General features: G+C 48.3%; 3 protein-coding genes across 3 annotated transcripts in view; 2 read left to right on the top strand and 1 right to left on the bottom strand.

The window, feature by feature from the left end:
- The window catches only part of LOC135815634 (O-glucosyltransferase rumi homolog), a 34173-nt gene that overhangs the window by 2837 nt on the left and 11076 nt on the right, over nt 1–20260 (top strand). The window contains exons 2-9 of the mRNA XM_065328953.1: nt 12406–12473; nt 12793–12968; nt 14208–14295; nt 14578–14622; nt 15374–15492; nt 15847–15906; nt 16451–16550; nt 18188–18246. Coding sequence (XP_065185025.1) covers nt 12406–12473; nt 12793–12968; nt 14208–14295; nt 14578–14622; nt 15374–15492; nt 15847–15906; nt 16451–16550; nt 18188–18246 — 715 coding nt within the window. The remainder of the gene's footprint in view (nt 1–12405; nt 12474–12792; nt 12969–14207; nt 14296–14577; nt 14623–15373; nt 15493–15846; nt 15907–16450; nt 16551–18187; nt 18247–20260) is intronic.
- LOC135815633 (metabotropic glutamate receptor-like) lies at nt 1538–5126 on the top strand. Its single transcript, XM_065328952.1, has one exon. The coding sequence runs from the start codon at nt 1624–1626 to the stop codon at nt 4798–4800; it is 3177 nt and encodes a 1058-aa protein (XP_065185024.1). The 5' UTR covers nt 1538–1623; the 3' UTR covers nt 4801–5126.
- On the bottom strand, nt 5867–9852 carry LOC135815631 (metabotropic glutamate receptor-like). Its single transcript, XM_065328951.1, has one exon. It carries the CDS (start codon nt 9648–9650, stop codon nt 6936–6938), a length of 2715 nt encoding a protein of 904 aa, XP_065185023.1. The 5' UTR covers nt 9651–9852; the 3' UTR covers nt 5867–6935.

Genomic DNA, 20260 nt, shown 5'->3' with positions numbered 1-20260 from the left:
TGCAACTTACCCTGAAACTCCATTTTCAACAGCACACCACAGTCGTAAATTATGAGAGCCCAGCACGTAGCTGAGCATTCTTTACAGAGAGTGCTCAAACTACTTCGAAGTAGAATTATATGTGACAGTATATTGCTGTGCTTACAAGTAGTATGAGGATACGGAACTGAGGTGGTACACATCAATGGAACATTTAAAAAAATATGAAAGCTGACGAATGCGGTACGTGTATCATGTATCATGTTGCCACCCTGACGTGGATGCACTGCGATTTTATTGGATAATGAATTAGAGCTCAGCACGTAGCTAAGGATTCATCATATCTCCCTTGTCTGGACCTTGGAGTTACGGGCACCATGGTCTTGTCTCATGGTCTACTGGGCACCCTGTCACCCCCCCCCCCCCCCCGTGGGTGAGTTTTAGTGGCAATACTACTACTTTTCGCCAATCGTTGTGGGAATAGTGAGTCGTATGCCCCTCTCACCCTTCCCGAATGAAACGTATGTGATTCGGAGTTACGACGGAGATTTCAAATCTATGGGCAGTGCCCAGTCCCAGATCGCCCGGATAAGCGAGATATGAGTGTACGCCATGGGTTGCCGTGTTTTTCCTATCCAACTTTGCATACATTCTAACGCCAATACAGGTATGTCTGTTGACATGAGACTGACTTGAATGCTCTACAATGAAATACATGTACAGTCAACTTTGCGTATAACGACACTCGGCGGGGCATCAGAAAAGTGTCCTTATACCCGACGTTTCATTATTAATAATATATTATTTATTATGTATTACAGTTAGATGGGACTTTGATCTGGGCATGGAAATTCTGTCAGTATTCGTGAATTGTCGTTATATCCGCAGACGTTATTAGCGAAGTTGACTGTACCAGTTTACCGGCCCAACTGCGGCCGCTCCGACTCGGGACAGACCATCAGTAGATCTACCCGTACACATGGTAGATCTACAATGTTGCTCAATAATGACAATGAAATCCAATCGTGTGAACCAGGTTTGCGCCCTGGGCCAGTTCACATTCCGGGGCTCCCAGGTCTGGGACGAGGGCTGCACAGTGCCTGGCGTGGCATTCACTCGCCGGATCGGATTGCATTGAGCAGCACTGTATTATGTAGTGTAGTGTAGGTGAGCATAACTACACTGCACTGTAACTTTTATCCTTGTAAGTGGTGTCATTCAAGACTACTGTTGTTACCTTGTTCACTGCGAGTACACCTATGCGAGGCTATGGTCCATGGTAGATCTACCAAGTACCATTGCGGCATTGGTATGACCACAGCAGTACACCATGCATGGTACAGGCTGTACAGGCTACACACATAGGTCACTGACTCACTGACCACGGTGCCAGTCAGCACGACAGCAGGTCAGTGAGCGTCTGAGTGAGTCTGAGTGAGTCGCCCTGCAAGTCCACCTGTCACAGACCCGTCCAGAACCGCGATGTTCCCCTAGATTTCATGTCATAATCTAAATCGTGATACATGATTGTAATGACAGCAATTCTTTCATCGTAAACTAATTTCTAAATCCAAGCAGTTGTTCCTAGCGCCCAGCGCTTGCGTCGTCTCTGCTTTCCCGGACCATGACGAGGCCATCCGGCCGATGGCTTCTCTTATCACCAACGTCGTTGGCGTTCGCTGGACTGCCCCGGCCAACGACTTGAACGCACTTCTGCTTTTGCTCTGGATTCTTGCATTCAATGGTTTTACTTGTGCCAGAGCACTATGTCCCAGGCAAGACAGCACGGCGATGTGCTTCAGCCACCGGCCCGCAGTAGAACTAGGCCCTAACGTTACATTTAGTCAAGAAAACCCTGCACTGATATGTCCTCCAGGATCGGCACCGTCCGCGTTTCGTGTAGACGCGACATGGCCGCAACTAATTCCTCCCGTCCGAAATGTGTCGACCGGCAATGGGATGGAGAAGCAGCTACCGCCCACAGTTCTGGCTTTGGTACGTAACCATCGGCGCCTTGCACCGACTGGAACTCATTGCTCCGAACCCCTAGGACTGACTGCTGCACAAGAAGCTTTAGTGATCATCTTGACTGCTGCCAATCTTAGCTACGCTGATGAATTGCACTTGTCTCAGGAACGGGTTGGTTTGGAGATCCGTGACACATGTACATCAGCTCTTGCTACATCGTATCAAATCAGTGATGTTGCCCGGCAAGTCCAGTACACATCGGAAGCTGCACAAGAGTTTGGTGTTGTTCGCCCCTGGATAACGATCGGACCTTCTCTGAGTGCCGAAGTCATTGCAACTTCACCCCAGCTGTCTGCACAGCGGATCACTCATCTTTCACATCGCGCTACCAGTAACACGTTTGAGGACAGGAACCGTTTCCCGTATCTGCTGCGCACCGTGCCCTCGGATCTGTATCAGACCCGGGCAATCGTGGATCTGCTTGTGCACTTGCAGTGGACCTACATAGGACTTGTGGGATCTGGTGATCCGTACGGTCTAGGTGGGGTGGACGGCCTGCGGAGCGAGGCAACTTCACGCAACGTCTGCATTGGTCTGGAGGAGTCGTTCTCAGCCGGCACGGACGATGTGGCCATCCAACACATCTTGAATATTGTGAGCGCCATTGCGGGCGACGAGGAGATGAATGCCGTGGTTCTCTTTGCTCTGGAGGACGATGCGAGGCAGTTTCTGTCGTGTCTCCTTGCTGCAAACATCTCGCGCGATTACACGATCATTGCGGGTGAGGACTGGGTCACGAGAATCAACTTGCACGACCTCACGCCGAACCCCGTGTGTGTGATGAACACCTCAACGAGCCTGACCCAGGAGCAGAAAGGCACGGCGCCGGTGCGAGTACCACATGTTCTAGGCTTCTTCCCGTACACGATGGGCCATGATTCTGCCATCAACCAGCACGTTCTGGAGACACTGGGTCAGCAAGTTTCTCTCTTTAGCAAACGCCTGCCCTGGCTACAGGCTTACGTGGAGAGGCTGGCAAACTGTAGCTTGTACACCTCAGACACATTTGGCTCAGGTGATCGCAAGCAGCATGACAGCGGCACAGTTGGTAAAGCGTGCAGTTGGCCCGGTCCCAATACCTCCTTTCACCTGCGCCCGCTGTTCCTTCTTGTCAACACTGTCCTGGAAAGTGTGAACGTCACCGACCCGCTGGATGTTCTCGCCAGAGTCCAGCATCAGGAGGTGCCGTGTGAACCGGAGGTGGCCGACCTTCTACCCGATGGCATGCACCATCTGGACGATGACCATAGGCCGTTGTGTAGAGTTTTCACTGAGAACGGCAGCACGTGGCCAATATACCACCTCATCCACATCAACCAGTTGGATGAGAACGGGGATGTGTTCCAGCCTGTCGGCTACTGGCAAGGTACCAGCCAAGTTTATCCAAGGCTTGGGTTTCCGAACACTACCCTGGGTCAGTTTGCCTTGCCGGTGTCTCGCTGCTCCTCTGTGTGTCCCGCTGGCAGTAGAAGACAACACAGTACCAGTTTTGTCATACCTTGTAACAAGGTATGCTGGACTTGTGTGAGCTGTCCTGCTCATTCTGTGAGTGCTGTAAACAGCGATACCTGCGAGCCGTGTATCATGTCGTCCTCAAACTTGACCGTTCCGAACGGGAATCGCACACGGTGTGTTGTGCCTTCTGCAATCGTGTTCAATTTCTCGTCGGTGTACGGCATTGTTTCCGTGTGTGCCGTGTGTGTTGGCGTAGCTCTGTGCCTTCTGACCATTGTTCTGTTCTGGACCAATCGCTCCCAGAGCGTTGTGAAGACGTCAGACCTGCACCTGTCCCTGTTCATCTTGTGCGGCTTCATCTTAGCATTGCTTTGCATGCTGTTTGGATTCTTCAACCCAAGTGCCACGAGTTGCTATGCCCTTCGTGTGTTTGGATCACCATGGTTCATATTCATTATGGCCTCTATGCTCTGCAAGGTATCACGCATAAAGCGGATATTCTCGAAGAGGTCCTTTCGCCATGGCAGAGACCTTGGTGTGTACGCGTCAGTGCGGTTCCACGTGGCCGTAATATCTACTTTGACACTGCTCTGCTTTGTAATTGGACTTGTTTTCACTCTCCTGGACCGGCCTGTTGTGCATCACTACGTCAAGGACCAGGAGACGTGGTATGAGTTCTGCCGCTATCGTAGCAACCTTGTGGGCTTTGTCGGAGATTACGTAATTGCCACGTACCTGTGCCTGCTAATGCTGATTCTATTCGTCATGGCATTCAAATCACGTAACGTACCTGAGGAGTACAACGAGTCCTACCATATATTCATATCGACGTTTGGCTCTTTGACAGCCACGTCCAGTCTAATCATCATTTCATTCATTGACAGCGCCGAGTACGTCCTGAATGTGGTGTTTGTTGCCTCTCTGCTCTCTATGTTCTACATGAACTGGCTTTGTGTGTTTGCACCGCGCATCTATCACCTGCTGGTGGAGCTCTATGCCACGGATAACCAGCATGGTGGTGGTAGCGCACGGAACTCCTACGTGTCCAGTATGCGCCCACGGACATCTAGCCTGTCGTTACGTCTAGACAAAAGAACATCATTTCACCTTCGCCAGGTGGCGAGCACTACTTGCAGTGTTGTGCCTGTTTCCGTGGAGTACATTGGTAGCTGTGAGAGTTCCCAGAGTACCAGTGGCTTGATTGAGAGTCCAGCCAGTGGTACTAGTGCTAGTGAGTGGAGTTGTCCTGTGAAAGAGGCTGCTCTCAGTGACAATAGCAGTGATTCCGTGACCGAGGAGACGTCACTGTCTGCTGACGGGGCAGCAGAGAGAGGATGAGATGGCGATAAAGTGCAGTGATGGCGTTCAGAAATGTTGCTTATTCGACCACGTCATATGACAGTGTGCTCTTGGTCGAGCCTCTCTCTCTCTCTCAATTTTCTCTTCTAAGTTTGGATGCCATTCATCGTTCTATTTCGTGACTTTGACAGGTTTGACCCTGCTTGATCAGATTCTTATGATAATATAATTATTATGATCTCTCAGTTCAACATACAGTACAACACATGTAGGTGTAGGTGATGACACCTGAATTATTTTGTCACCAACTGCTTTATCATAGACCTCATTGTCACAGTACGTGTACATGTGTTGTGCAGCTGCCTGAAATTAAATTATTTGGAATGATTCCACGACATACTGTGTTACACTATTCCTCGTAGCCGCTTAGACCCAGTGAAGCAAGGTACACGATTTGCACATTGCACAGTGTTACTGCACTAAGTATGCACCAATCGCGTTCGGATTGGATTGGCCACGCTTAAAGCGCCGGCTCTTTACTAGTGTGTTTCCGATCCGCTTTTGTCGCCTTTGTGTTTGAATTTTCACGTTGATACAAATGAGGGTGCATTCCGCTTCCCTCCCCTTCTCTCGTCACTTTTCGCCAGCGCTCCTTTCCACGCCTACACTGTCTTTTTAGCTGACCCGTGGCATTCACTCATCTTTTCCGCGACTGTTTTTCTGCGTTTCTTGGCTCTTTGCCTTTGGCCGGTTTGACTCCGCGGCTCACCCTGTAGGCTGAGGATTGGCCAAGTGCGGATATCTGGCGAAGGACTCGTGGTCTGGAAGAGACTGAGATTGTCGCACCAGGGAGGCGTGGTTGGTGGAACATGAGTCGATGATTGTAATGTTGGTTTAGGGAAATAATTATGATTGTGCTCTTCATAATCCTTTATAAGTTATAATACCTTCCCAGGGATCCTGATGTACAGCGCAGTCTACTACACAATACTGTACAGTGAGTCATCTATAACTCTCTGATACAGTACTCCAGTTCAGTACTCAAGTTTTCACACGAAGCAGAGCAAGCCCCTCTATACTATAGACTATAGTCGTATCAGGCCAGGGCAGTGATCTCACAGTCTGCAAACGGGTAACCATATTATGTGCTTTAGGCTACTCATTCTCAAGACAGCTAGCTGCTTCAGCTGCTTGTTGCCAGGCTTTATGGGTGGAGTGACTGGCTGAACTGATCACAGTGAAGGATAGTGAATAACAAAGCATTTTTTTGTTAATCCAAGTCAGAGTGCTCTAACACCGAGAGGCACAGCGCGCTTTGCACGATGGCAGATGGCTTTGATGCTAGCTGGAAAGAGTGCTTGACCAAGTCGCGACGAGAGAGCTTACTACTCAAAAATACAGGCCGCAGTATTACTAAGTTACTAAGTATGGCTCAATTTGCACTCAATGTTCGGATGGAAGTGAACTGAAAATAAAAACCTGATACAGTGAAAGTAAATCAAGAAAACCTGGCAGGATGATGGCCTGCCAAAACCAAGGCAACAAAATCTCGAAGCAACTCTTTTCAACAAATGCAAGAGGAAAGTCATAACTTGGGGACCATTGAATTGACGTGGCTAAATTGCCTCGATCTCGTAGGTGCCCATAATCTGATCGCCCTTTTTCCGCTTGTCCAGTGCGGTTTCCACAGTAAACACCTCGTCCCTTGAAGATATGCTATTGATGCTGTCACTGCGACTATTGCTCAGCGAGCTATTCACTGTCACGGCGCACACACTACCATCACTGGTGCAACCACTGGTGGCAGCATCACTCGCACTCAATCCATTCACAAGGGCCGACGAGCTGGTGTTACGTGTTGAGGAGTTATTTTCCGAAATCGGCATCAGTCCCACACCACTGGAGGTGCTGCCATCTATGTATCTACTCGTGCACGTATCTGGGCTGCCAAAGTCAACTGCCATGCGCCGCAGGTGGAACGATGTTCTTTTGTCAAGGCGATTCTTGATGCTCATACTGCGTGAAGACGACACCGAGCTGGATCCGTATCTTCGTCTTTGAAGCTTGGTCTTTGGACTCAGCTTTAGGTCAAGCAGATAGTAGACACGCGGTGCAAACACGCAAAGCCAGGTCATATACACTTGCAGTGCGAGACCGCAGGCGGATAGGATAGTCTAAACGTACTCGGTGTTCGGAACAAACGACACAATCGTCAGGCTGACGATCAACATCAGAGAGCCAAACGTGGAAATGAAAATGTGATACGACTCGTTGTACTCCTCCGGCACATTGCGCGACTTGAAGGCCGTAATGAACAGTATCAATACTAACGAGCAGGAATAGATTGCGAACACCAATTCACTGATTTCACCCGGTGGCAGCTTAGCTTTGCTGTCGTGAAACTTGCAAAACCTATACAAGATAGCTCTATCTTTGACGTGAGACCCGATACTTGGCCGCTCAATCAAGGAAGCCGTGAGCGCAATCAGAAAGCACAACAATGTCGCCGCACAGATGACAACGACATGGAACTTCACCGTTGTGTACAGACCTAGGTCTTTGCCACGTCTCAAAGAACTCTTCGAGAATATGTGCTTGATGCGCGATAGCTTGGAGAGCATCGACGCTGCCACAAATATGTACCAGGGCAGTGCTAAGACACGATAGATGAAGCAGATCGTCGGGTTCGGATCGAAGAAGGCAAGCAGTACCGAGAGCAATGCCAAGATGAAGCCGCACAAGATGAATGTGGACAGATGCAGGTCGCATGTCTTGACAACGCTCTCCGAGCGATTGGTCCAGAAGAGTACGATTGTGAGCAGGCACAGAGTTACGCCGACACTCACAATGGTTGCCGCGGCAATGCCGTACACGGACGAGTAGTTGAATATGATGACAGGAGGTTGAATGCAGTGGGTACCGGCACTGTTGGGAACTGTTAACTGTGTGGATGACAGGACACACGGCTCACAAGTATCGTTGTTCACCATACTAACTGAATGGCTGGGACAATCCACACAAGTCCAGCAGACTCTGTCACAGGGTATGACGGAACTGGTGCTGCGCTGGATCTTAGTGCCAGGTGCACAAGTCGAAGAGCAGCGAGAACGGGGAAAGGACATGTTGAACTTCGTCTCGTTGATATTGAGACGGGGAGTTGACTTACTGATGCCTTGCCAGGTCCCGATGAACTCAAATATGTCTCCAGTGCTTGCAGGTACATGCGTGGCATGGATCAGATGATACAGTGGCCATGCACTGAGGTTGTCCGTGAACTTTCGACAACACGGAACGTCTTCTGCCGAACAATTCGTCTTGTCTTCCCCACTTGTCAGCAGTAGCTCGGCGATTTCTGCAGAACACGGCACTGAGCGGCCGGCTGCTTTTTTAAACACAGCGCCCTGGTCCACGGTGTTCACACTATCTAGGACTGTGTCGACAAGAGAGAGTAGCGGGCGCAAGTGAATGGCGGCATCAGCACTGGGCCAGTTGCAAGTACTACGGCTAGAGTAGGTGACATTGGCTTCACCTCCATCGCCATTGCCACGTGCGACGCTACAATTAGCCAGCCGCTCCACATAGGCAGGCAGCCATGGAACGCGCGCGCTGATGAGGGCCATTTGCTCACTGAACACCTCGTTGATACGAGAATCCATGACGTCCTCCAGACCAACACTCCTCGGAAAGAAACCTATGACATGCGGTTCCCGCACGTCCTCTAAGCTAGGAGCAGGGGCGGATGTATTCTCGGCACATTTGGGGTTCAACGCAATGTCATGCAAGTTGATTCTCGTCACCCAGTCTTCACCCGCAATGATTGTATAATCGCGTGAGATGTTTGTAGCAAGAAGACAAGACAGGAAATGCCTGGCATCATTCTCCAGTGCGAATATGACAACAACGCTCATTTGTAGATCGTTAGCGATGCGTTTCACAATGCTGTGTATATGGTTTACATCGCTGATGTCCACCGAGAACGACTCTTCCAGGCCGATGCACACATCGTTCTCGGTCGCCTCGCTTCGCAGGCCGTCCAAACCTCCAAGACCGTACGTATCACCGGACCCCACTAGTCCGATGTACGACCAGCGCTGCTGCACGATCAGATCCACAATGGCTCGAGTCTGGTACATATCCGGTGGTACAGTGCGGAGCAGGTAGGGAAAGCGGTTCTTGTCCTCAAACAAATCACTAGTAGCACGGTGTGACACGTGGGTAATTTCACCCGCAGAAAGCTGGGGCGATATAGCAAGAACTTCCTCGCTCAGCGACGGCCCGATTGTTATCCAGGGGCGAACAACGCCAAACTCTCGTGCAGCTTCCGATGTGTACTGGACTTGCCGGGCAACATCACTGATTTGATACGATGTAGCAAGAGCTGATGTACATGTGTCACGGATCTCCAAACCAACACGTTCCTGAGACAAGTGCAATTCATCAGCGTAGCTAAGATTGGCAGCAGTCAAGATGATCACTAAAGCTTCTTGTGCAGCAGTCAGTCCTAGGGGTTCGGAGCAATGAGTTCCAGTCGGTGCAAGGCGCCGATGGTTACGTACCAAAGCCAGAACTGTGGGCGGTAGCTTCTTCTCCATCCCATTGCCAGTCGACACATTTCGGACGGGAGGAATTAGTTGCGGCCATGTCGCGTCTACACGAAATCCAGCCGAAGCAGATTGTTGAATGCACAGCGCGATGCTTGCTAGGGTAGGTCCTACGTTAGCATTCAAACGTGGAGGCAACCCTGCGGCGTCGCCTTCGCTAGAACAGCGGTGCAGCTGAGAGCAATGTGGCAGCGTGCCGTTTTCTAGATAGGGGCTCCGTCCTTGGGCACGGCTGGCGGTAATCAGCCAGAAATGAAACAAGAGAGTAACCCAAATCGTCGACCACATGGCCGCACTGCGGCCCGCCGACCTAAACGTCCATTGATGTTTCCGATCCGCTTGCTAACTGTTAGTCTTTGTCGGCTCAAGCCTATCGTCACAATGCGGGCACCCGCTTCGGCCTAAAGCTAATCTGAAGTAAAAAGATTACAAGTCATCAGCTCCCAGAAAGACAACCCAACGACACTACTTGGTCTCCCCGCGTTCTGAAGTGAAGAAGTTCGAGACGGACTAGTCCTGACCAGGTGACTTGACCATTGATCTACCTCGCCTTCATGAATCATGTCTGTCATCATGATCATGGTCATGCCCATGCTATGCCTGGTTTCATTCCGTGTCCCGGCTCCACCAACCAGTCCGCGAAGTGTGACTTGATTTGCCGCGATGTCACGGTGATCCAGTGTCATCTGCGGAGATCTACAAAACGCCTTCTCCCGGGAGTCCGTCCTGGCAGTCTTCCCTTCAGAATGCGGGGCTCACTGAATGAAGTCCAAGTCAGGACCGGCGGAAGCAGTTTTTGATTGGTCCGGCCATGCCCTATATCCTGTCCTGCTTTGTGTCTGACCTAGTGCAGTAGTGGGCATGCAAGACCTGCTCAGCAGTAAACACACGCTGGTACATGGTGGCCAAAAGGTTGGTCCGGCCATGGCCTGACCAACCGGACTAGTTCCGCTGGGCCTGCAAGTAATTAGTCGGGTCACATCAGTCGTATCTACTAGTATACTAGTAGTACTAGTAGTAGTAGACTACTCGTACTTGTCGTAGATCTGCACGACGTATTCATGTTTGGCATGTGTTGGCCGCAATATTTGCAGGTATGTACATGTAAAGGTTGACAGCATGAAACAAGGTGGAGGACACTGTCTGTGTTCGGAAGCAGTGACCATACTACAATCATCCACGGTTGGTAGAGCCCCGGTCTGTTGGGACCATCTGAACCTTAGGGTGCGTTCAGACTACCGTGAACCCCGTCAAACCGTGAATGCCGATAAACCGTGAAGGACATTCACACTACCAAGAGTACATAACTACACTGTGTAGTTATGCCCCTGATTTAGGTACCATTGCCTTTGGGTTATCCGTCATAATAATAATAATAATAATAATGTACTCTTGACACTACCGATAACAAACTAACGTGACCGTGAAGTTTTCAGCTCTCACCGCGGCACGAACAAGGGATTTTCCCTTTTTTCGCAGCGCGCATGCAGCCTGAGCACTTTTTTACTGCCGGTAAAAGTTTACTGCCGCAGCAGCCGCGGCAGTAAAACTTTCCCACCGGTAACGTGCCAGTAACGTCACGTGATCAAATCACCTTGGCGACTTTCACAATCGGTCACTTTTTATCGGTAGTCTGAACGCGCCGTTATGAGTTATGGGTGTTGAACCCGGTTCCGAGTGACCCTCATTATGCTAGGGGAGTTTTTAGACTTCTCCTAACGTCAGTCGTTTATCTAATACTAGTATTGGATTATGTAATGTGTAGGTTGATACCAGTGTGTATGCATGTGTGACACGTCACCAGTGTGAGTAAGAGAGACGGGGTGGGAGCTACTTGAAGGGAAGAGGCAAACACATCCAGCCATGACCCAGGTCAGGAAAACTACTTTCCGTTTCTCTGCAACATTCAGTCCCCCCCCCCCCCAATCGCCTCGTCAGTTGAGAGAAGAAGACTGAGTGCCCAGCTCTAAGCTGACACAGTGACAGTACAACGACCGATGGGTACATTCAACACTGAACGAGATGTGTTAGAGCTAGGTCTCAGGCCGGTGAATGTCTCAGTAGCCTGTCAGTTGTGTGCCCTGTTAGTGTTATCGCACTTTCTGGCTTGTAAAACTGCTTATTATCTTGTTACAGTCGTGGATAGTTGCTTCATAACTCGTTCCCGTGTGTTTTTCTTCTATTTTATATTTCTTATTGACTCAGTATCCGAGTTACGGTTGGATTCACCCTCAATTCCTTGTAGTGGCTATATTCGTTATGTGCCACGGAGTGCACTCAAGAAATATTAAAGAATGAAAATGAAATTGGCATTGCTGCCCATTTTCCTGCTTTGGCGGGTTCAACTTGTGACAGTATTCCTTTTTTCTTTTCTTTTTTACAGCTAAGCGCTTTCTTCTTGCCAAAACTTGCACCACGTTCTTATATCCTAATACTGATGTTATTATATGCAGGATTATATGCAGGAGGTGCAGCCTCTGGCTGTTAAGGAGGCTGACGAGAGCCACCTGCACGCTGAATTGGCAATAGCAAACCTTCACCAGTGGTGCAAATTGTGTCAAAGTGTGTGTGTGGGAAATGTAGGGAGGAAAAAAGTTGAAATCTAAACCCGCCGCCATGCTTACCTCCGATATAATTATCTCTCCAGGAATCAAAGTTCAGGAGACTTGCCTATACAGTTACTACACAATACATGTAGTAATAGTATGGCCAAGAGTATATATCCTCCCTGGGAGCTTATGTACTCTTGGAATGTCCCTGTACATGATTTACACATGCGTTTAGGGATGCCCAAGAAAGTTCAAGCTTCTCCGATTTCAGTCTTTAATCGAAGGAGGAATTTTCAAACAGGATTTCGGATGTACCAAAGCACTTTGGCCGCTTACAGCTAACTGTGCTGTTGTCCTGTGCTACTACGGTAGTAGGTTTTGCTGTTTGTCAATTTGGGCACTCCAATGTCTGCTGCCATTGCTCCGGGGTCTCAGCTTGCACATATGAGTAGATCATGATTGTGACTGTATTCCTGTGTGTCTTGTTGGTGCAGCCAAGTGGGATAAGTACTTGAAGCACATTGAGGATGCCGTGACCGACTACGAGGAATGCTCAAGTGAAGTATGTGATCAACGGTAATGTGTGGTGCTGTATGGCTAACAACAACAAAATTACAAAATACAGTAGGCAAATAGCTATCACTAACATGTCTGTCTCCAAAGTTCATGAAATGGCTATGGAGTACAGTAGTCTCTTGACGATTGCATCATTTCATGAAATTTGGAAGTGGAGAAAGCTGAGACGAATGTACCATTGGACACTATGTGTAGCATTGTACCTACCTGTAGATGCTGGCAGCTACATGTAGTGAGACATCATAGTTGTGTTTGTCTAAATACTGCCACCAACTCGGCCCTGGCTTTCTCTCGGTTTTGTGCAGAATTCTGGTTGCTACCGGTCTGTCCTGGATGCTGATTTCAAGCCATGGCGTGACCGAGGCGGCATCAAGCAGGAGGACTTTGAGCGGGGCAAGAAGGACCGCCGGAACGGCGTGGTGCACTATCAGATCATTGGTCACAAACTGTACCGGCAAGAAAACTCTATGTTCCAGCCAAGGTATTGTGTAGCATGATCCAGATATGCATTCATATCGTTATGCTGCATGTATACGAACAGGACGTGGGGTTTGTGCATTGAATTTCCTTTTCAACTCAGGAGGCAACTGAAATCCTTCCCATCGCTTTGGTTCACATGGTATTATTTAGGACCGTGAGTGCGTCTGTGATACTTCAAGGATATCCACAAACTTTGCTTTCTTTAGAAGCTGATGGCTATAATGTAGTTCAACTCCCTCAACTAATGAATATGATTCATGTACATGTAGTCTTGTTGATTGATCACCACTGGTGAGCTCGCAAAACAATTAACACAGTAAGTGGAGGAGGAAGTTCCGTTGCAGCTCGGAGTTTCGTACCATAATCAGTCAACTGGTGGGTAAAGTCAGGAGCCCTAACATAAAGCAATAGTGAGGCCAGGCGATGGAAGAATTGGTAGTAATTTAGCACTTCGCATGCAATACACCAGAGAAAAATATGTTGAGGCCGCGTGCAAGCTACACCAGCAGCTCTCACCCAAAGGAAGAGCCAGCTCTGTAATCACGATTATACGAGTGTTATGAGTTTGGGTAATCCTGAAAAAAAGATTATTATTATGAGGAGAAGCAATACATGCAGCGCTGCTGGAGCTAGATTCTAAAAGCCACACAATGTGCAAACAAGATATGGGTAGGACGACTGCACCATTTCGCGTGACATTGTGGAAAAATTACAAAGGTAGAACCTGTTCTCATAACGGAACTTTGACACAAGCTTTGACCTCTTGGTAAGGAAGCTGGTTTTTGCACTGTATGTGCATATTTGCACCACATGAATATACTGGTATGTGGAGTTAGTGCTAAATTACTTCAAATTATTTCGCCTCCTTGCCTCTCTCTCTCTCTCCCTTAAATTGTGTTTGGTGAATCATGAAGTTTTGTGTTGCAACAGAATCTTCCACGCTCCATGCTCTATGACTAAGTTCTGTCTCTGGGCACAGAGCCCCATACCGTACTTGCTAATGCTTGTGAAATTTTACTTTTCTCAAATGCCTTGCCATTGTTTATTTATTATTTTTGTATGTGATTGTCAGGAAGCCTTGGGCCGTGAATTTTGTTTTTTTTTGGGGGGGGGTAATACATGTATAGGACTTGTAGTGAGGTGGAAGTCCCATAAACTGTGGATTTGATCACGGTGGCTCTAATGGCAGAGTGCACACCTGGCTTGATTGCACTCCTGGTATTCTGTATCCTGTTTGCAGGTCAGTAGGTATAGAACACTTCCTCTTGAAGCTTCTCCCATTGCTACCGGACATGGAGCTACTCATCAATACGCAAGACTATCCTATGGTATGGAGGTTTTGATTCGAACTTTTGAATCTATCTCTTGGTGTCTCTCTCTCTCTCTCTCTCTCTCTCTATTCGTGTAGTTGCAGTTCGTCCTGAAATAACTTCCTTTGGTCACGGGGGTTAAATAGAAAAGGAGTAGAGTTGGAATACAAATATATTTATGCAACCGCACGGCTGATAGGCTACCTCTGGCTGCCACTATTGAATCTTGAAAGTTACATGCAGTATTTTTTTTTAAGTTGCTTTCTTGGTTTTCATTCAATTCTTTTTGTCTTGTATTAGGTTAACAAATGGATCGACCCGACGCCGATTCTCAGTTTCAGCCGTGTAAGTACAAACCAGACTCCCGCTGCGTTGTCACCGACAGTGGCATTGCATGGCAAAGTAGTCTACAGTCAACCTTGCGAATAACGACCCCCGATCGTGCACGAGAATGTGTCGTTATTCGCGAGTTGTCGTTACTTGTGAGGTTGAAACTTGAAAGAATGTAGTCAAATGGTCACTAGATCCAAAGATTGTGTCGTTATCCAGAAGTTGCTGTTATACCCGAGGTCATTATTCATGAGGTTGACTGTACTTCAAAGTATTCAAAGTACATATTTAAATACTGTAGAACGGGTAATTTTAGCGACGTAAAACCCTAGTGAATTTAGCGATCGACTCATTTTCGCTAAAGTTTCAAGTCGCTAATCCGTTGAGACATTAGTAGTGCACTGGTGATCCGCGAGTAAAATCGCTGCAAATCGCTAAAATAAAACGTCGCTAACCGGTTGACAATGGGAAAATGCTAAAATTAATAGTCGCTAAAATTACCCGTTCTACAGTACCTCTGGTAAGGTACGTTCGGGTCTGGTTTAAATCTGACTTTGGAAAAAATTGTTTTCATTGCGATCAGGTTTGGCCTCATTTTCTCTGTGCTGCGCTGATGAGTCCACAAAGGACGAAACAGTTCTGTCCGCAGATTGAGTATACCTCTGGTAGATAACGTTCCCCAGTGCTAGTAGCATAGTACAAACATTGTCACATGGTGTGTAGAGTTGGATTGGGTGTTTCCCTGCTTGTTCTCTTACCCTTCCAGACGCCGAATGAAGTGGACATTTTCTACCCAGCATGGACGTTTTGGAGTGGCGGTCCCTTTCTGAAAACCTATCCGGAGGGCCTTGGCCGTTGGGATGAGCAACGCAAAGTCATCGGAAAGTATGGAAATGTGCTGGATCAAGTACATGCAGTTCATTTGTTGACTAGTTGGTTTCCTCTCATGCACTTTGCCGTGGCAACACTTTCCCATATCTCTCTGCACCTCTATCTTCAGTTTCTGGACTTGGCTGATTTCATTGCTTGATCCTATCACCGCATTCTTTGCAAGAACAGCTAATATGGTCTGCTGGTGATGCTGCAACAAGCATGTACCCTTTCAGGTGGATTTTCAAGTTGGTAGTTTTGCTGGTGCTCAGCCTGGCACTGTGCTCACTGCTAGGTGGATGTCTGGCTTTACATGTCGACGTTGGCGATTTATTGGTTCTTCTGTGTGTGCTTTTGTTTCGGTTCTAGAAAGTCAGAGGAATTCCCGTGGAAAAAGAAGAAGTCAAAGGCGTTCTTCCGTGGTTCACGGTAACATTATAGTCTGGTGCCTGGTGATGTGCATGATTTTACGATAATTATAGTTCTGTGTGGTTTTCAGGGCTGGTTGCTACTATCCTCCCATCGCTTTAGGAGCTGCAATTGGGCCCTAGTCCTTACGGGTGGTGGCATTCCTACGGATGCGGAAAACTCGGTTCTAGCAAATCTCGCACAAACTGTGAATTTATCTTGTTTCTATCTATGACCATATCATGCAGCCTAAGTCTTTGGGCAGATCCCACTGCCATTGAAAGCCAGTACTTCGAAGGAAGGAGAACTACTTGAAGTACCAAACAGGTTTTAAATACTTTTTTTAGTAACATGTAGCTGTTATTCTTTTGAATATTATATAAATGGTGAATATTGGTAATCCTCATGTCTGTGTTGGGAAACTGCCTTTGCTATTTGGTTGTGTGGAATGGTTTTACAGGACATAAGAGCCTGAAAGTGCTCTTCTGCTCATATCTATTGCCTGCCAGGTGTCACTGACATGTCACCCCTCCCCTTCCTTCTTTTTCTCTTCTTCGCTATGCAGAACTAGCAGTGAACGCGATCCGTTGGTGAAATATGCTCGACAGAATCCGTCGTATGCTGATGCAGCATATACAAAGAACCAAGCATGGAAATCAGATGCTGTACGTCGGTGTAAAGGATGCTGTTGGCTGCTTACAATGTTGTTTTGACTTCAAAGTAGACACAAATTTTGATTTTCCCGTTTTCAACGCCCTCAAACTTATGAACGAAGTTTGATATTTCGTTAATTTGCAATGTAGATGCCTACTGAAACTATGTAAGGAGATAATTTCAGAAATACAGGAGACATGAAGCAGGAAGCAGGAGGACAGGACGGGAGGTAGGCTGTTTTGCTGTAGCTCTACGTTCCCCGCGCTGACTGAGTGAATGATCACCAGACAGCATTCTACAGCTACCCCGATTGGTCCTGGTTGTGAAGAGATTAATTACAAAGGGTATATAGCCCAGTGCACTGCGGCGGGCAAGGCTCAAGTGCCACGGAAGCAGAACTTAGTCCAGGTGCACAGTAAAACTGTAAAGCAAGGCTATGGTGGTAAGGCTATGGTGGTAAGGCTATGGTGGTAAGGCTATGGTAAGGCTATGGTGGTAAGGCTATGGTGGTAAGGCTATGGTAAGGCTATGGTGGTAAGGCTATGGTAAGGCTATGGTGGTAAGGCTATGGTGGTAAGGCTATGGTGGTAAGGCTATGGTGGTAAGGCTATGGTAAGGCTATGGTGGTAAGGCTATGGTGGCAAGGCTATGGTAAGGCTATGGTAAGGCTATGGCAAGGCTATGGTGGTAAGGCTATGGTGGCAAGGCTATGGTAAGGCTATGGTAAGGCTATGGCAAGGCTATGGTAAGGCTATGGTAAGGCTATGGTAAGGCTATGGTAAGGCTATGGTAAGGCTATGGTGGTAAGGCTATGGTGGCAAGGCTATGGTAAGGCTATGGTAAGGCTATGGCAAGGCTATGGTAAGGCTATGGTGGTAAGGCTATGGTAAGGCTATGGTAAGGCTATGGTAAGGCTATGGTAAGGCTATGGTAAGGCTATGGTAAGGCTATGGTAAGGCTATGGTGGTAAGGCTATGGTAAGGCTATGGTAAGGCTATGGTGGTAAGGCTATGGTAAGGCTATGGTAAGGCTATGGTAAGGCTATGGTGGTAAGGCTATGGTAAGGCTATGGTAAGGCTATGGTAAGGCTATGGTAAGGCTATGGTGGTAAGGCTATGGTAAGGCTATGGTAAGGCTATGGTAAGGCTATGGTAAGGCTATGGTAAGGCTATGGTAAGGCTATGGTAAGGCTATGGTAAGGCTATGGTAAGGCTATGGTAAGGCTATGGTAAGGCTATGGTAAGGCTATGGTAAGGCTATGGTAAGGCTATGGTAAGGCTATGGTGTATGGTGGGCAACACAATGGCTACATTGTTAGAATGACCTATTGTACAAGAGAGTTGGGGGAGTTGGGGGCAGCTGAAGTTTCCGGTTACCGGCAATGTGACTGCTACAGTAGCTGATTCTTCATCACGGTAGACTTAGTGTCTTTTCCCGGCATTGCTGGTATAACTGCTAATGCAGTCGTTTGATTGAAATGGTCTTGTTGCTTCTGGGTCATTTCTCAGCTTGCTGCTGTTGTCATTGTTGCACTGATGCTTACGTACCATATGTGATACAGTATCTTGTAACCTATTGTCTAGCAAAGCAGGACGGCTGGCCAAGTTGTGATTGTGATGGCTGTGTGGAATACATTCTCTGCTCGCAGGACACTCTTGGCAAACCTCCAGCCGGTGAAATCTCCCTCGCCGATCACTGCAAGTACAAGTAAGTTATTGTCTGTGTGTTCCCTGTACATTACAATAGTGGCACTTTCCCTAGTCTGCTCCACACTGCTCTGGTGTTTATAGTTCGAAGCATGAGTTGGCATTCAGAGATCGGTTTATCCGGGTTCGTATCGCAGTTTGCGAATCAAAACTGACTGGGTGCGATTCGCTTTTTATCGCCCAAAACTGAGATGCACTTCGTCTGGCCATGCATACCGGTATGTACACCTGCGCTCACTGAAATCTGACCCAAAGTGCAAAGCTGGCGCCCTGGACCAGTTCTGATTACATCATTGTATTTGTACATGTGTACGTCCAGCCGCATTCGTGCCACTTCCAGGGTGTCAAGGGCCGTGCCAGTTGAGGGCGCAAGCTTTGCACTTCGGGTCAGATTTCAGTGAGCGCAACTCTATAAAGACCTACTGATACTGACTGTACTGACTGTGTGCAGTCAGGGGCGTCGGACACGGTACGGTCACTACGGTATTGACCGTACCACTTTTTGCCCCAGGGACCCCGTGAATCAATAAAATGCACTGATCTGGGCTCTAAATTTCCAAAACTTTCGGCTCAGCCACCCCTCCCCCCCCCCCCCCCCACACGAGGAAATTGTACTTCATATGGCTGACCGTACCACACTAAAATACCTTCCGATGCCCCTGGCAGTTTACGTATAAAATTCCCTTTCCATTCCCTCGACTTATGAATAAAAAATAAAATAGAAATGGAAGTAGCAATGAGTAGAGGCAGGGTTAAAACGAGCAGAAAAGAGATCTCGAATTTTAAATAAAAGTCGAGTAGTTGAAGCATGCTTCACTCGAGCTTCATCAGCAGGCTTCTAAAACCATTGCACTTAATCGAAGTAAGGTACATGTAGCATGCGTTTGAACTTGCGGGCAGATATGATCCACTTCATGCAGTTGGGTAGGGCATTCCAAAGGCGGCACCTGGCTTGCAGCGGTCAGCATGAGCCAGAAGCACTGTGAACCAGGAGGAGGGAAGGGTTGCGTCCCAACTGACCTCGAGTGATCATCCCTGTCGGTGGGCCTTGCAAGACAATAAGGGGCGACAACAGCTCACTGACAATTCCAGAACGAATTCGAAATGTCAGGAGTCGGAGCTTGCATTCCCCTCATTCTAGCACTGGGCACACACCCAGCTTGGTGTACAGGGGAAGAGTGTGGATTAGTGGGTGTTCATCAGCCACGCGACGGATGCAGCGTTTGTCAAATTTTGGCTACTGGGTTCCACTACCGAGCAGACAGTCCTGGGAGAAGCACATTCGATGCATATACATGTAGAATGTCCGGTATCATAAGGGCAGAGTAATACAGCATAGTCTGCCGCACTGTTAGGCAGTGGTTAGGCGGTGCCGGATCAGGCGGAGGATCCGCAGCTTCATAGCCGTGCGTTGGACGGTAGAGGTGACTTGCGGTGACCAGCGGAGGTTTTCGGCCAGAGTGACTCCGAGGTAGCGAGCCGTACTGGTCTGGGCAAGAGGTATGCCAGTGCAAGTAATGTGGAGGTCGAGGTGTGTCTGCTGTCCAGCTCTGATTGCAAGCACTTGTGTCTTTCCGGTGTTGAGGATAAGTCCTTTGGCATCGAGTAGCCTAGCAACAGTCAACACTGCTGCGGAAAGGGTGGTGTTTATGGTGTGAGCGCTACCGAGGCTCATGCGCAGCATGATGTCGTCCGAGAACATTAGTGTACGTACCGGGTCAGCTACTGATGCAACACATCTCGTGTAGATCGTGAATGGTATTGGACCAAAGATGCTTCCCTGGGGGACACCGCACGTGCAAGCTGTTTCCTCTGAGCGTGTGCCGTTTGCGGTGACCACATACTGGCGCCATGCGCTGAGGTAGTCCCCGAACCAGTCCAGTGCCGTAGAGGAGACGCCAAGTTCGAAGAGATCGTGGAGCAAGGTCTGATGTTGGACCTTATTGATAGCTTTGCTCATATCAATGAGCACCACATCAGTATGCAGATGCTGGTCCATGGCTTCGTAAAATTGA

Source organism: Sycon ciliatum, chromosome 4, assembly GCF_964019385.1.
Source record: "Sycon ciliatum chromosome 4, ocSycCili1.1, whole genome shotgun sequence".
NCBI lineage: Eukaryota > Metazoa > Porifera > Calcarea > Leucosolenida > Sycettidae > Sycon > Sycon ciliatum.
The sequence above is the reverse complement of the archived record's forward strand: the minus strand, read 5'-3'. Positions and strand labels throughout refer to the sequence as shown.

Coding starts and splice junctions, on each gene's coding strand:
- LOC135815633 (XM_065328952.1), top strand. CDS start 1,624: ATGGCTTCTCTTATCACCAACGTCGTTGGCGTTCGCTGGACTGCCCCG.
- LOC135815631 (XM_065328951.1), bottom strand. CDS start 9,650: ATGTGGTCGACGATTTGGGTTACTCTCTTGTTTCATTTCTGGCTGATT.